This window comes from Mchenga conophoros, linkage group LG20 (assembly GCF_057382185.1).
Source record: "Mchenga conophoros isolate Kocher_MC1m ecotype Shallow Benthic linkage group LG20, M_conophoros_male_GT1.1, whole genome shotgun sequence".
Classification (NCBI taxonomy): domain Eukaryota; kingdom Metazoa; phylum Chordata; class Actinopteri; order Cichliformes; family Cichlidae; genus Mchenga; species Mchenga conophoros.
The window spans coordinates 37,417,124-37,433,857 of NC_140545.1; the positions used below are offsets into that span (position 1 = coordinate 37,417,124).

Below are 16,734 nucleotides of genomic sequence, written 5' to 3' on the forward strand. Positions count from 1 at the left end.
TATTGTTTATTTTATTTTCACTTACTGAATACGGGACAGACTTGACTGGGGGAAAGAAGGGGAGAAAGAAAGAGGGAAAGAGAAACAGCTGAGAAGAGGGACGGGGGAGAAGGGCAAAAAACAAAAACCAACAGAATGAGCAGAAAAAAAAAAAAGAAATAAAAAATGCATCTATCAATCACCTGGGTCACCTGCTGAGAAAGAAAAAAGAAAACAAGCAGAAGAGAACAAGAGTAATAGAATAAACAACATCACAATGATATATGGGAATATGACAGTAAATACTAAATATTAAACATTATTGTGCAGCACATAAGATCAACAGAACACAGTGTGCTTTGAGGTAGGAGCCAAAAAGGGTGTAGTTTGTGGGTGTGATCACCCATGTGTACACCTGTGAGCATGGACGCGCTTGTTTTTTTTTAAAAGGTTCCTTCATGTAATGATCTGCTAGAGGGTGTGGGGGGGGGGGGGGGGGGGCACAGCCCCGTCCTCCAGGGCATGAAGCAGGTATGGAGGAGATCAAAACTCCAGACATCCAGAGGCCCCCAGAACACAAGAGACCAAGGAAGACCAACAGAGGGGCAGCCGCGCCACTGTCCCAGAAAGAGCTGAGGAGAGTCCCAGATGAGGGCTCACTCAGCAGCCGCGGAGCAGAAGCCAGGGGGAGTTGCAGTGACGCGCCCGTGAGCTCCGCCGGCAGCCAGCCGTGCCTGAGTGACCGAGCCCCAGGCCGAGAGGCCGGGGGCACCCCACCTCCGAAGTGGCCCGAGCGAGCCCCAGGCTCCAGGCCCCGATAAGCGGCCGCCAAGGAGTGAGCCGGTGTGTACCTGGACGCCCATCCCCGGACACAAAGAACCACCAACGCACCGATGTCTGAGGGAGTCCGCCACTGGCAGGGGAAGTGGTGGTAGGGGGAGATAGGCCTCCAAACCTTGGAGGGCCTAAGATGTCCCCAGAGAGGTGGCGCCTGACACCCAGCCTGACATATAGACACAGAAATACAGGCACACACATTTACAAACATCCATTCCCACCCTCATGCTCTCATATGCACTTACTCCACACTCAACCAACGTGGAGACAGACATAAAGAGACGCTGTACACACGATCACACTCCCCAAGCGTACTCTACAAACCGGGTCTAGGTACCCTTGCCCCTGGAGGGGGAACTGCACCCAGACCCAGGTGGTATTACCTTTTTCCCTGCGGTGGGGGGAGGCAGACCGCCCCGACTCCGCAGCAGCAGGGAGGCCCCACACTCCAGACCGCAGTCGGACGGCCAACTCCTCCTCCTAGCCCCCCCGCTCCAGCAGGTCGCAGAGAATGGGGTGAGAGAAGACTCCAAACCTCCCTCCACCCGCTCATTGTAGTGTTGATGCATGTGTGTTCTAAGGTGCATTTAAAACCCAGGAGGGCATGGAGCTACCTGCCAGAGAGCAGCAGGTAAGCGCATAGTCCCACCTGCTAGCCCTCAATGTCTACGTGTATTTAACCTTGAGAGGTGGACAACGACGCCAGGGGTGGGGTGTACACCCTGATGGTACTTTGGATTCCGTGTATCGTGCCCACCCCCAAGATCCTATATGTATGTGTAATGAGAGTGTGAGTAATGTGAATGTCTAAGTTGTGGGATAAAATTGAGGCAGAGGCAGCCAGAAGGGGACGGGGGGGGGGGGGGGGGGGGTAGCCTCCTCTGCACCCTGGTGACATACCCCTACTCCAAGGTCCTGCATGTGTTAAAAAAGTCCAAATAAAGTTAGTTAAACATGGTAAAATTAAAACTGACATTTTATAACAGAAGTGCAAACAGCATTCAAAAACTTTTTGTGCACTACCAGTTAGGGCTGCTCAATTAATCGAATTTTAATCACGATTACGATCTGGGCTTTCAACGATCATTTTTTTTTTTTTTTTTTTTTTTTGAGAATTATAGGCGCTTTCAACGATCATTAAAAATGACTGAGCCGATTATTAGCCCCTCCCTCATTTATCTGCGACACCTTAAAGGCTGGTCTGTGAAAATATTGTCGGGCATAAACCGGTCCGTGGCGCAAAAAAGGTTGGAGACCGCTGATTAAGAGGACCCGAGGGAAGCTCGGAAAGCTAAGCAGGAGTTATTTGGAGAGGAGAGAGTGACTGCCGTTGGTTGAAAAGAGAGGTAAAAAAAAAACTTCAGTGGTGTTGCACACTATTTTATATTATTTTTTAAAGTCATTATTCAATACATTGTTATTGTTAACCCTTTAAAGCCGGTCAGAGCAGCACGCTCCGTGTTGTGTAACTATTTTTAAATCCCTGTAGAACCTGAACCGCGTAAGCTAGCACAATAATTTGTTTTGCATATGAAACCAGAGGAGTTGTACTTACATCTTATGCCATCAGCTTGTCCTCCGTCACGATTTCCTTCCACATATAGTTTTGCAAAAATTGCATAAAAAGCGCTTGCAGGAACAAAAACATAATATTCCAGAAACACGCTTTGCCGATCCGATCAGCTGTTCGTAACACTTCCCACAGTGAAACAGACGTCAGCGCGAACTATCGCATGTCCGCCATTTCCTGCCCGAAACCGGAAGTGACGTCATTTTCGTGGAAAATTTAGTTTTTTTTTACTTGTAGGCCTTAAAAGCCTATACTGGTCATGTTTGACTTTTCTGAATAGTTTCTGGGATGCTTAGAACTCGAATTGCACTGCTGGAAATAGTTTATTTTGATGCACCTGCTGTTTTCTTTGCAAATTTGCATCATAGGATTGTTTTTTGTTTTTCCTGCAGTGTATAAAAATTGCTGTATCTCCAAAATAAAACTATGAAGACACTCAAAATAAATTTCCTGTTGTTGTAAACTATTTTTTGCAACTTTTTTGTATTTAAAGTTTTGAGGGATAAGCCTCTTAAATTTCTCCAAGTAGAAATATATGTAAAAAAAACAAAAACGATTTTCAATTTTTTTGTAGTTTATTGCACTTTTTTGCCATTAATGTAGTTACTATGGACTTAATGCATACATATTATTAAAATATGGGCTATAACAGTTGTATAGCAACTTGAAATGCTCCCACAAATGGCACTACAACATGTAAAAAAATAATATAAGCTCTGGCGGACTTGGTTCTATAGTAGGTCTTAAAGGGTTAAATAAATATCGTCAAATAATCGAGATCTCAATTTCAGTGAAAATAATCGTGATTATCATTTTTGCCATAATCGAGCAGCCCTACTACCAGTCGAACGTTTGGACACACCTTCTCATTGAATGGTTCTTCTTTATACAAAAAAGGGTGAAATAACTCAGAACCGTGTTTTAGATTCTTGGTAACATCCAGCCTTTACTTTGATTCCTGCTTTGCTCACTCTTCTCATTCTCTCCATGAGCTTCATGGGGTCGTCTCCTGAAATGGTTTTCCAACAGTCCTGAAGAAGTTCCCAGAGATGCTGAGCACTTGTTGGCCTTTTGCCTTTACTCTGCGCTCCATCCCAATCCATCTCCACTGGGTTTAGGTCAGGTGACTGTGGAGGCCTCACATCACTCTCCTTCTTGGTCAAACAGCCCTCACACAGCCTGGAGGTGTGTTTGGGCTCATTGTGCTGTCCTGGCATGTGTCTGCAGGATGCTGTGGTAGCCATGCTGGTTCAGTTATTATGGTTCTTGCCATAATATGAATTCTAACAGTTGTCAAATAGGGTTGTGTTTGACAACTGTGAACCCTGACAGGCACACCTGTGAGGTGAAACCATGTCAGGTGACGACATCATGTAGCTCACTGAGAGAAGGCCGAGGGTTTGCAATCAGCAAAGCAAAGGATGGCTACTTTCAGAATTTAAAATATAAAACACATTTAGTGTTTTTATCAATCTTTCTTTGCTACATAATTCTATAAAGCTCGATGCATATATTTGACGTTTGTATCTACAATGTGTAAAGTAGTAAAAATACAGAAAAACCATTCAATGAGAAGCTGTGTCCAAACGTTCGACTGGTAGTGTAAATGTAAGAAAAACACCTGTGTGAAGCTGAAGTTTATTTATTTAGCACATTACCAACAGTCCATGCTGCACAAAGTGCAATGTAAAATACCACTAAAATAAGATGCACAACAGTGATGCAGGTAAAACATCGAAGAGAGGAAAAAAAATAAAACAAGTAAATAAAAACAACAACTAAGGCTGTTAAAACCAAAATGTTTAGGTCAACGTGTGTTAAAAGCCAGACCATAAAAATGTGTCTTTAGTGATGATTTAAAATGTTAGTGTTTGTGCAGGTCTAATATTAAGACGAAGACTATTGCAGAGTCTGGTTCCTGCCACAGAGAAGCCTCTGTCACCACCACACTTTAGTCCAGGAGTAGTTAAGGTTAGTTCTGACCTGGACCACACGGTCCAACAACAAGAATGCAGAGTTAAGAGAATATCATTAACAACCCTTCAAAGTGCCGTCTCTGTGTTGTGTACTGATTTAAAACAAGATTGAAACTTTTCATCGATCTCATTAAGACCGAGGTAAGCCTGCAACTGTAAACTGTAAATAGACCAGTTTCTCCAGAACTTTTGAAAGAAAGGGAAGCTTTGAGATTGGTCTGTAATTGGACAGAACAGTTGGGTCCAGATTGTGATTTTTAAGACGAGGCTGAACTATAGCTTGTTTAAAACATGATGGGACACAGCCTGTAGCAAGGCAAGTGTTGATTAATCTGTGGATAAAAGCCCAACAGTATTAAAAGTATTTTTAAGCAGATTTGGAGGAAGCCGATCTGATGTGCAGTGTGATGATCTTCGGTGATGAACTACCACAGACAGTTCACTCAAACTGAGACAGCTGAGCACACAGGAGGAACACTGAGGTCTGAGGCAGGGGGCGACCAGACATAAGAAACTTTATCAGTAAAAATGCTGAAAAGTCATCAACTATACATCTGACATCACCACATGGACAAAAAATCAGATTAAAACATTATAAAGTACCTGAGGCTGTTTGTGGACACCAGGTTTGAGACAAGCTGAGTGTTTGCAGTCTGTGCAGCCTCTTGGTAAGCAGAGACACAAACATGAAGCCTATCGTTTTTCCATCTCCTTTCAGCGTGTCTGCAGTCACGTCTAAGGCTGTGCGTATGTTCATTCAGCCATGGCTCTGATAATGGCTCAGCACGCACAGTCCTGAGTGGAGCGATTCAGTCCAAGATTTAAGTGTAGGTTGAATTAAAGATGTCAGAACGTCCTCAGCGCTTTCACAGCTGGAGTTCATTTTTCCACAAACCATAAACGCAATAGAAAACTTAGGCGCTATCAAAGTATTAAGGGCTCGTCCTTTGTGGGCTACAGTGCACGGCTTATCCACAAACAGCCCAAAGTTAAAGTGAACAACTCAGGAAAATGATCAGAGACGTGCACGTAGAGCAGGGCGATATGACCAAAAATATTTATCACGATATATATTTGAAAATTTATTTATGTATATTTATATATTTGAAAATTGATGATAATGAAAATTGTGATAACAATATAACTGATGCAAGACAAAATACTTCACAACTCCACAACTTTATTAGTGCAAAAAACCCCATTAATATATTTTCACTTAAACAAGCAGCTGTTTTTTTATGTGAATTAAAGCTGTATAACAACGTAACAGTGCAAATGCAAATTCCTCGCAGACAGTTTAACCAAAAGGCCTTTCCAATGGAAATGGGCTGACATATGCTGAGCATAACCATGTATAATATCCACACAAGTTAAAAACTGGCGCTTTGCAACATGGAACTGCAGTGTGCCAAATAAACAAGTCAAATAGGTATTTTTCGGACCATAAGGTGAACGGGATTATAAGAAAACCAAACAGTCAAACTTGACTCATTCTTCTCGCTTCCTCCACGTCTGTACCATTGATTCATTAATGTTGAATTCTCTCACAGCTGCTCTAGTCCCATGTTCTACTAGTCCCTACTAGTTCTACTCTAGTCCCAAGTTTGAAATCCACTTCATAAGCAGTCTCTTAACAGGAGCCATTTGTGGTCCTTATACACACACACTACTGTAATATTATGTTGAAGCACAGTACGTATCACTCCGCGAGGCTCCTGCCTACAATAGCCGTAATGCTCCAACAATCCATCAGCTGGTGCGCCTTCGTCGCTTACCAAAGGCGTACTAAAACATTTTTGACAGATTTCTGCATGTACCACATAAAATCGGTTAGAGGTCAGTAAGCACAACCAGAATTCATACATAAGGCGCACTGTTGATTTTTGAGAAAATTAAAGGTGTTTAAGAGCACCTTATAGTACGGCAATAACGACGGCACGCTTGCATGTTCTACCAAAAACTGTGCTTTGTTGTGTATCTGACGGATGAAAGCTAAACCAGTTCCACACTAGAGGTGGGAATCACCATACATCCCACGATACGATATTATCACAATACTTAACTCACGATACGATATTATTGCAATTTTTAAAAATATTTTGTGATATTCAGATTCTGTACATAAAGGTAAACTTTATCAATATTCATTTTATCTAATATCAAAGTCTCGCACTCAGTCTTTCTCTCATTTCAGTTTTATTGTTGACAAACTGAACAGTTTGTATTACAGTCTAGTCCAACTTAACTGAATGCAACCATCTGGTGCAATTACAGCTATTCTGAACTATGAAATTTATTCTTGCTCAGAAAAAGGATCAACATGCTCTGAAGTCAGAGCCAAGATGGCGCCGCGGATGGTCGCCCTGGTGCTTCAGTGCGTTACTTTTGTTTTGTTTTTGTGCATTTCTTCTGTTTCTGGGCACTCCTCTGGATACTCGTACACCAGAGAAGAGCTTCTTAACTACAGGACTACAACGCCTGTGGCTTTATTTCCAATATTTGTCGCATCTGCGGCAGATTTACTGCTGACTCTGACCAGGAAAGCGAGACGCCGAAAGAGAGGGAAGCGAGCCGGCGCACTCGTGCGTTTGAGGAGACGCGGACTGCGAACTGCTCTTCCTGGGATCTTCCTTTCCAATGTACGCTCACTCGGGAATAAGATTGACGAACTGGCCCTGATGAGAAGCATGAACAGAGACTTTGCCTCCTCCTGTGTCTTATGTTTTACGGAGTCGTGGCTCAGTGAGAACATCCCAGACTGCGCGCTCAAGCTGGAGGGCTTCCATCTGCTGCGCGCGGACCGGCAGGCCGCTCTCTCCGGTAAGTCCAAAGGTGGAGGTCTCTGCTTCTACATCAATAGTGGCTGGTGCACAGATGTGACAGTGATTGCTCAGCACTGCTCTTCCTCTCTGGAATATCTTTTTATCCACTGCAAACCGTTTTATTCTCCGCGGGAGTTTGCTTCATTCATCCTGGCCGCTGTTTACATCCCGCCAGACGCAGATGCGCAGGCAGCTCAGTGTGCACTCGCGGAGCAGATTCTCCACACGGAGCGGACATTCCCGGACTCTCTCATCATTGCTCTTGGGGACTTTAACAAAGCCAATCTGAGCCATGAGCTTCCGAAATACAAGCAGTATATTAAATGCCCGACCAGAGAGGAGAGGACATTGGACCACTGTTACAGCACGATCAGCGGGGCCTATCGCGCGGTGCCCCGCGCTTCACTCGGACTTTCTGACCACGTCATGATCCACCTAATCCCCGCGTACAGACAGAGGCTGAAGCTCTCCAAACCTGTCGTGAGGACTAAAAAACTGTGGAGCAACGAGGCTGTGGAGGAGCTTCGCACGTGTTTGGAGACCACAGACTGGGACACATTGAAGGCTGCTTCTAACAGCTTGGACGAGTTTACGGACACTGTCACCTCCTATATCCACTTCTGTGAGGACAGCATTGTGCCATCACGCACCAGGGTGAGTTATAACAATGACAAACCCTGGTTTACTCCTAAACTCAAAAAGCTGTGGCTGGAAAAGAGAAAGGCGTTCAGAAGCGGAGACAGGGACTGCTACAGAGAGGCCAAGTACAGGTTCACTAAAGAAGTGGACATTGCTAAACATCAGCACTCTGAGAAGATGCAGCAGCAGATCTCAGAGAATGACTCGGCCTCTGTGTGGAAAGGTTTTAGGAATATCACAAACTACAAGCCTAAAACCCCCCACTCCACTGATGACTTGCTCTTAGCCAACACCCTTAACGACTTCTACTGCCGTTTTGACGAGCCATCAGGCAGCCTTCACACCTCCAACGGCCCCAACAATAGAGGCACTTTGGACACTCATTCCCCCACCTCTCCCCCCTCCATAGAGCCATCACCACCTTCAAACCGTTCACCTACAACACCCCCCTCCTCACCCCACACAAAAGAGGATTTCACACCACCTCCTCCCACCACAACTCTTCATATTCATGAAGCAGATGTGAGGAAGCAGTTTAAGAACCTGAATGCTCGGAAAGCTCCCGGCCCAGACGGTGTGTCTCCTGCCACCCTCAGACACTGTGCAAACGAGCTGGCCCCAGTGTTTTCTGGCATTTTCAACTCCTCACTGCAGGCATGTCATGTGCCTGCCTGCTTCAAGTCCTCCACCATAATCCCTGTCCCCAAGAAACCTAGGATCACTGGACTAAATGACTACAGACCCGTGGCTCTGACATCTGTGGTCATGAAGTCTTTTGCGCGCCTAGTTCTCTCCCATCTCAGGACCCTCACGGCCCCCCTCCTGGACCCCCTGCAGTTTGCATATAGAGCCAACAGGTCTGTAGACGACGCCATCAACATGGCCCTACACTTCATCCTGCAGCATCTGGACTCCCCAGGAACCTACGCCAGGATCCTGTTTGTGGACTTCAGCTCTGCCTTCAACACCATCCTTCCAGACCATCTCCGAGACAAGCTTTCCCAGATGAATGTGCCTGATCCCATCTGCCGGTGGATCACTGACTTCCTGACGGACAGGAAGCAGCATGTGAGGCTGGGAAAGAATGTCTCGGACTCCCGGACCATCAGCACCAGCTCCCCTCAGGGCTGTGTTCTTTCTCCTCTGCTCTTCTCCCTGTACACCAACTGCTGCACCTCCACCCACCAGTCTGTCAAGCTAATCAAGTTTGCAGATGACACCACCGTTATTGGACTCATCTCGGACGGGGACGAGTCTGCCTACAGGAGGGAGGTTGAACGTCTGGTGTCCTGGTGCAGCCACAACAACCTGGTGCTGAATGCCCAGAAGACAGTGGAGATTATTGTGGACTTCAGGAAGCACACAGCCCCACTCCCCCCCATCATCCTGACTGACACCCCCATCACCTCTGTGGACTCATTCCGCTTCCTGGGTACCACCATCACCCAGGACCTGAAGTGGGAGCCCACCATCACCTCCGTCATCAAGAAAGCCCAGCAGAGGATGTACTTCCTGAGGCAGCTGAAGAAATTCAACCTGCCAACACGGACGATGATGCAATTCTACACTGCAATCATCGAGTCCATCCTCACCTCCTCCATCACCGTGTGGTACGCTGGAGCCACTATCAGGGACAAACAGAGACTGCAGCGTGTTGTGCGCTCTGCTGAGAAGGTGATTGGCTGCAGACTCCCATCTTTGCAGGACCTGTACACCTCCAGGACATTGCGGCGTGCAGCTCGGATCTCAGCTGACCCTTCTCACCCTGGACACAGTCTGTTTGACCTGCTCCCCTCAGGCAGGAGGCTCCGGTCCATTCGCACCAGAACCTCTCGCCATAAGAACAGTTTCTTCCCCTCTGCTGTTGGACACATGAACAATAACCATATGACTGTTCCCACCACTAACACATGACCCTACGCTGTGTTCACTGCATCATTCCATGTTTGGCACTGATCACCACCTGCACTCATGTATATATCTTTCTACGCAGCACTCTTAATTCTTATTCTCATGTATATATCTCATGTATATCTCATGCACATATCTTCCCACGTAGCACTTTTAATTCTTATCCCTACTTTTATTTTTTTCCATGTCTATTTAAGTGCTATTTATGACACTATGTTTGCACTGAAGCACCGCAGCAATTTCCTAATGTTGTAAACCTGCTCAACATTTGGCAATAAACCCCATTCTGATTCTGATTCTGATTCTGATTCTGAAAAACTTTTTTGTAACAAAATATCGATTCCTGCTGTCCCTGTATCGATACATTATTAGCAAACAAAATATCCCGATACTACACAGTATCGATTTTTCCCCCACCCGTATTCCACACCACTGAAGTTTCAGCATTTTTACAAACCAGTTCTGGTTCATCGTTTCATTCAATGATCCACTTTCGCCCTTCTCATTCTCCGTCGCCGCCATGTTCATATGAAAACAAAGGCACTGCGCATGCGCGTTTTACCCATATTCTATCACGATATTTTATTTTCTCATCGTTGCCCAACATTATACTGGTGTTACTGTGAACAGTATGATATGGCCAAAAAAATCCATAAATCCAAAATACTCCCCAAAAAAGGGCACACACAGCTTGGCCCAGATGTGGCTCACATCTGCAAGTTTTACAAAGACTGCAAGGTCCTCATGGTGATGTGATCTGCCTGACACATCATGTCTGTTAGAAATATTGGGGTAGCTCTCTGGGGTGGCTGTGGCTCAGGTGGTAGAGCAGATCAGCTACTGACTGGAAGGTTGGTGGTTCGATCCTTGGCTTCCCAGGTCTGCATGCCAAGTATCCTTGGGCAAGAACCTAAAACTAACCCCAAGTTGCTCTCCGATGCATCGGAGTGTGAATGTGTGTGAATGCTTAGAGTACAGAAGGAAGTGCTTGTATGAGTGGGTGAATGAGGTCTGTTGTATAGATTGTATAGAGCGCTTTGAGTACTCCGGAAGAGTAGAAAAGCGCTATATAAGAATCAGTGCATTTACTAGAGCAGGGCGATATGACCAAAAATATTTATCACCATATACATTTGAAAATTTGCGATAACGATATAACTGACGATATAATTGACACTAGACAAAATACTTTACAACTCCTCAACTTTATTAGTGCAAAAATAAAAAATCAATGTATTTTCACTTAAACAAGCAGCTGTTTTTTATCTGCATTAAAGTTATATAAAAATGTAACAGTGCAAATTCCTTGCTGACAGTTTCACCAAAAGGCGTTTCCAGTGGAAACTGGCCGACATATCCTCAGCATAACCATGTATAATATCCACAAAACTTAAAAAGAGGTTATACACACACAATACGGTAATATTATGTTGAAGCACAGTACGTATCACTCCGCGAGGCTCTGCCTACGACAGCCGTAATGCTCCGACAATCCATCAAGCGGTGCGGCTTCGTAGCTCAGCAAAGTCGTACTGAAACATTTGACAGATTTTCGAGCGCCGTGCACATAAAATCGTTTCGAGGTCAGTAAACACAACCAGAGTTCATACATAAGGCACACGGGATTATAAGGGGCGCTATCGACTTTCAGGAAAATCAAAGGATTGATTTTAAGTGTGCCGTATTTTCCAAACAACACGGTAATAACGACGGCCCGCTAGCATGCGCTACCAAAAATAGTGCTTTGTTGTGTATCTGACGGACGAAAGCTAAACCAGTTCCACACCACTGAAGCTGCAGCATTTTTACAAACCAGTTCTGGTTCATCTGTTTCATTCAACGATCCGCTTTCGCTCTTCTCATTCTGCATCGCCACCATGTGCGTATGTATGTAAACAAAGGCACTGCGCATGCGCGTTTTACCCATATTCTATCGCGATATTTCATTTTCCTATCGTTGCCCAACATTACACCGGTATTACCGTGAACGGTATGATATAGCCCCGCCCTAGCATTTACCATTTACTCTCATAATGACTATGAGGTTTGTTGAATTTCTCAGGTTAACCCTGATCATGTGTTGCTAACCTGGAATTCAAACGTGAGGCCAAGCAGTGTTGCTGCCTTGCTCATGTGAGAGAATTGAACCGTGTTCCTTAAATTTAGAGCTGCATTTGGAACAAACAGACACAAAGTGTTCCTCCGTGCTTCCTTCCTTTCTTGGTGTGTCGATGACTCGTATAGCTTACGTCAGGATAAGCTGCAGTATGGGGATTTATGGGAATGTTGTCATTATGACCATATAGGGTGCTGGGTCTGGTTTCAGGAGGAAGAGACACTGAAAAGCAGAAATAACGTGTTTCTGCATTGAAGGAATCGTATTTCGAGCAGTAGTTTTTACATCCAAGTCCCTCAGAGTGGAACAAACACCTGTCTGTAATCATTACTGATCACCTGCGGGTGCTTCGCCTCGACTCCGTTTCCCTTCTTTCTGAACACCCAGCCCTCCCTTCATGTCACTCTTGGTTTTACATATTAGGCTTAAAAGCATGTTGGAGGTGAGGGTTGTGGGTCATTGCAATAATGTGTCTTAATGTGAAAGTCTTTGGAAGCCTCTGGAAAGAAAGCTGTGCTGGTTTGTTTGAAGTCTCTTGTCAACTTTGAATAAAGCCACCTCTCAGATAGCCGCCGGAGGACGAGGAGCAGGACGGCTTTTTCTGTCTTCCTGTTGCCAGTTGGTACACACTTCCTCTTCCTGCGTCTTTCTTCATTATGTCTGTTGCTTACTTCCTCTTTTTCAGACTGCTCATCTTCTTCCCTTCTGTCTGTTTCTCCTTTTGTCTTGTGTTTCTAGCACTCCGGCCATCTTTGCGTCATCGATGCGTACGTCTGTGGGCTTTTATCAGACGATGCTGCTTCATCAGCCTGTTAAAGGTCATATTCACTCAGAGAACCGCAGCAGTGATTCAAGATACAAGAACTTTATTGTCAGTACAACAGTATACACAGTATGCAGCGTACCGAAATACCCCCCCCCCCCCCCCCCCCCCCCATGGTGCATTTATAAGAATATAAAAGATAAATCTCCAAGAGATATAAATCTAGGCATTACAAAAAATAGTAACTTATAAAATAAAAAGGTACTATTACTAACTATACAATACTAACTGTACAATAAACAAAGGACAGAGGCAATACGAAGTGGATTGTGCAGCAGGTATTGAACACTTCCAAAAAAAAAAAAAAAAAAAAGAACTGTACAATAACTGGAAGATGATGATGGAGACAGATTGGACAGTACATGAAGCAGATGTGGGACTGACAGAGAAACTTGTGATAAGCCGACATTACCCAAGATGACGATCAAAGTGACTCTGTGTTACCCAACATGTAAGCGAGGAAACTGCTAAAGAAAAAACAAGTGGCTTTAAAGAGTTCCATCTCCTCTCCGTTCATAAATAGACACACAAACATCGTGTAGTTCTTCACATGATAAAATACACATGGAGTCAGCCTGTGACTCATCGTGGTGCCTCCTTAATGTGAGGTCAGAGGTTTGATCCCTGTTCCTTCGTCCTGGATGCTGTCCTTGGACAAACCCCTGAACACAGAGGTTTCCTGTGTGCTGGTGTGTCAGGGTGTGAATATAGAAACGCTAACAGCAGTGAGGGTCCGTTTACAGCCTTTATCTCCCCTAGCCTTAACCCTAATCTCCCCCATTGTCAGCTTTTCCTATTGAAAGTGATAAAGAGTGGTGGCATGATGGCTGACCACTGATTCTAACTTCTTCCTTCCAGAGTTGGAGAAAAAGCATTTTCAGAACCAGAAATTTCAGTTACTCGTTTTTTTCTGTCCATGTGTTACAGTGGAAACATCCTCAGCTCCACCTCTGATGGTGGGTGAAGTTCTCGTCTTTACGGAGACTTTGCATGAAATCACGGTGCACAAAAACTTAACTGTGTTTGCCTGAATGGTTCGTTAACTGGAATCTGATGAACTGGATTAAAATGTGACTGTTTAGTACAGGTGTCATTGCTCCCTCTGCTGCTTTCTTGGTCATATGGTTTTACACTCGCCACACTCACGTCCTCCAAATGTTTACAACTAATTGAATGCATCAGGAGCTCGTTCATCTCTGCTGTTCGATGTTCGAGGTTTAACCCTTTATTGACGATGGGCCCGCTGACAGGCCCATTTTACAAGCGCTCTTTAAACGACGGTAACTCCGTCATCGTTTATGCTAGAGAGAAAATGTGGACGCTTACTGAAAGACGAGAAAACTTTATGGTGCATCTTTAGAAAGCACGAGCAACCGATGGTCCAATCACATGTAAGAATTGATGATGCATGGGTGTGAAGAAGTGGCAACGCCCCAAAAAAGGCCTGCAGATTTAAAAAAACTGAGTGGCTTAGGCTCAAAAACTTCATTGTACATATTTAGTATAGTTCATTTTTAGAGTTGATGTGTTACATTTTGTTTCTGTGGAATATCAGTTTCCACTTAACTATAAATCTGAAAACACAGAGTCTGTTTTTTATTTTCGTCCACTGTAAACTGTTGTTGCGTTGTCACAACAATACAGTGATGTAAAATGACTGACAGATATTTAAAGCTGGGGTTATTCTGAAAAAAGGGGCAAAAGCATGCACTTATAGTGTGATTTCTGCCCCTATTACAGCCAAAATGACCAAATACGTCCAGGCGGCCTAATGATGCTTGGTCAGTAAGAGCAGCAGATTAGAGGTGATGATGTCATCTGGTCCTCACAGCGCCCAGAAAACACGGCAACGTGTCAATCGTTTAAATATAAAGTTCATTAAGAATCTTTCAGTGTCCTTTTCACACTTTTGCACACACACACTCACTGTGGTTTTTTTCTCTCCTTCGTGTGTGTGTGTGTGTGTGTGTGTGTGTGTGTGGACACCTTGTGAATAAATCTGCCTCTTGGTGGATTTGTTGGTGCTGTTTGATGTTGCATTTGTGAACATCTCCATGTGTTTGGACTGTATGTGCTTTTGTGCATTTCGCTGTGTGTGTGTGTGTGTAAAGCAGAGGTCCGAGGCTGAAGAGAGGATGACATGCGTGTGCCCGGCCTGCTAACACCGCTGACGACGCACGCTCTAACCGACCGGCCGCTCTCTCGACATGGCGGATGTTCTGGTAAAGCCCTCTGACTGTGTGTCCTCTCTGTGTCCGTCTGTCCGTGTGCCACACAAACACGTCCTCTTCTAGCAGTAATGAAGTCACATCACCATCAGCAGTGTGAGAGTTGTCCTCGCGCACCACACAATCATTTCTTTATGGACTCTGCAGCAGCAGACCAGGGAAGGTGCTGTCATGTTGTAACATGCACGAGAGCTGAAACTGGATGTAATGTGACGCTCATCTCGGACCAGAAGCACGTAAAGGGTTTTGTCTGTAATGTGTTGAGAAGAACAAGGGCACAGGCCAAGCGAGCAGCTGGGCTGTGACAGCTGGGCTGATGTTGTGATGAGCTGTGGGGATTTAGCCTCAGGGATGTGGTCAGGTTGGTTTTCCTGTGAAAGAGAGAAACTTTGACAAGTCGAGACTGGACTGATTCCAGAGATGAACAAGTTCAAGAATGTAAACACTGCTTTTAGCAGCTTTTTCCTCCTTTTCCTGCCTCGGTGGTGTGAAGAGGTCCGTGCAGTCCTCGTGGCAGGGTTAGTTGTGTGTGTGTGTGGACGCCAGGTCTGATTCATCAAGTTTCAGAGAGAAACCAAGAACCCCTGTGTGTCACAATACCTCTGATTCTGCTTCCTGCCCCCCACCCTTCGTCTCTTCCTCCTTTACGGGAGTGAAGGCGTGCTGATTGATGGAGGCGTCGTGGCTGTTAGCGAGCGGCTGAAAGGAAGGAGAAAGAAGGACTAGTTTGTCGATCGTTCGCCGCTGAATCGTCCCGTCTCTGGTGAGTTGTGTGGCTGAATGCTTTCTGTGTGCTTTAGCGTGCTGCCGTGGGCACTCCTGTCACCTTAAAGACGATGGATGCAGGTACGGCGTGAGTCACGCCATGCTGTCGATACTGTTGATTATCGACCGAACTGAAGGTTCATATCTAAGATTTGAAAAATGATTTCTGATCTGTGGGTGTTCGAGGAAAGGCAAAGGTCTTTAGTGGAAAATGCATCATGGTCAACTGTATTTCTCAGTTCCTGAAAAGCTGAACAGTCTGGGAAATGCTGATTTTCATGTGTTGGCTTGTAAACAACAATGAAAGGGCCCAGCAGACTTTCAAGTTGAATATTTGAAAGCTGCAGAGGCGGCAGACATTCTGTATTTAAATAAGAAGTACAGATAGTAGTTTTGAAAATACTCCAGTAAATGTCGAAGTACTAAATAAACTCTTTGAAGAAGTACAGAGTAAGAAATGAAAGAGTAGCTCCCTGGAGGACGTCTGACAGCTGCGCACACATAACTCAACCTTGTGGTATAAAAATGAGAATATAAACCTACTTGAGATTAATTTTCATTGCAATAAATGCAGTCAGCCTGAATCACTGAAGCAGAACATGAGCAGCTGCCTACATGTTGGCGCCGGGAGCGGGCCAACAATAACCTGAACTATGCTCAATACAAATCTGCCCCAACTGTAAAGAGCAGTAAATTATCTCATTTTGATTATAAAGCATGTTCTGCTAGAATAAAGATGTAAAATTGTGGAGTAAGTCATAAACAGGGAAATGTTTAACACATAACTAAGAAATGCTTAATAGTTGTTTTTCAAATGTAAGCAAAGGCAGTAAGGGCTTGTGTGTGTACACGGCAGCATGAACTCGGTTGGATTTACCTGCACGTGTAAAATGTTGTCCTGTTGCTGCGCTTACAGAAACGCTGTCTCTGACTTGAAAAACTTTACTTTATGCTCCTCCCACTCCCTGCTTCTCAGCTTGATGCTGACATCTCCCCTCGGTGAGGGGTTAGGTCCGAAACAAACCACATTAACCCCTGACTTCAGTTGTGCCTCTTTCATCTCTTTTT

The 16,734-nt window shown here is 44.8% G+C and overlaps 1 protein-coding gene across 6 annotated transcripts in view; it reads left to right on the forward strand.

Annotated features, from left to right (window-relative positions):
- LOC146551388 (regulator of G protein signaling 17-like) overlaps nt 1-16,734 on the forward strand; it is a 45,230-nt gene that overhangs the window by 4,727 nt on the left and 23,769 nt on the right. For 2 of the 6 annotated variants that reach the window (XM_085261218.1, XM_085261221.1), the window contains exon 2: nt 14,788-14,895. The exons of 2 other annotated variants lie outside the window; for them this stretch is intronic. In XM_085261218.1, coding sequence (XP_085117344.1) covers nt 14,814-14,895 — 82 coding nt within the window. In that variant the 5' untranslated portion in view covers nt 14,788-14,813. Of the gene's footprint in view, nt 1-14,784; nt 14,896-15,013; nt 15,665-16,734 lie in introns of those variants that run through there. 2 more of the 6 variants (XM_085261217.1, XM_085261222.1) reach the window with 2 other exon arrangements.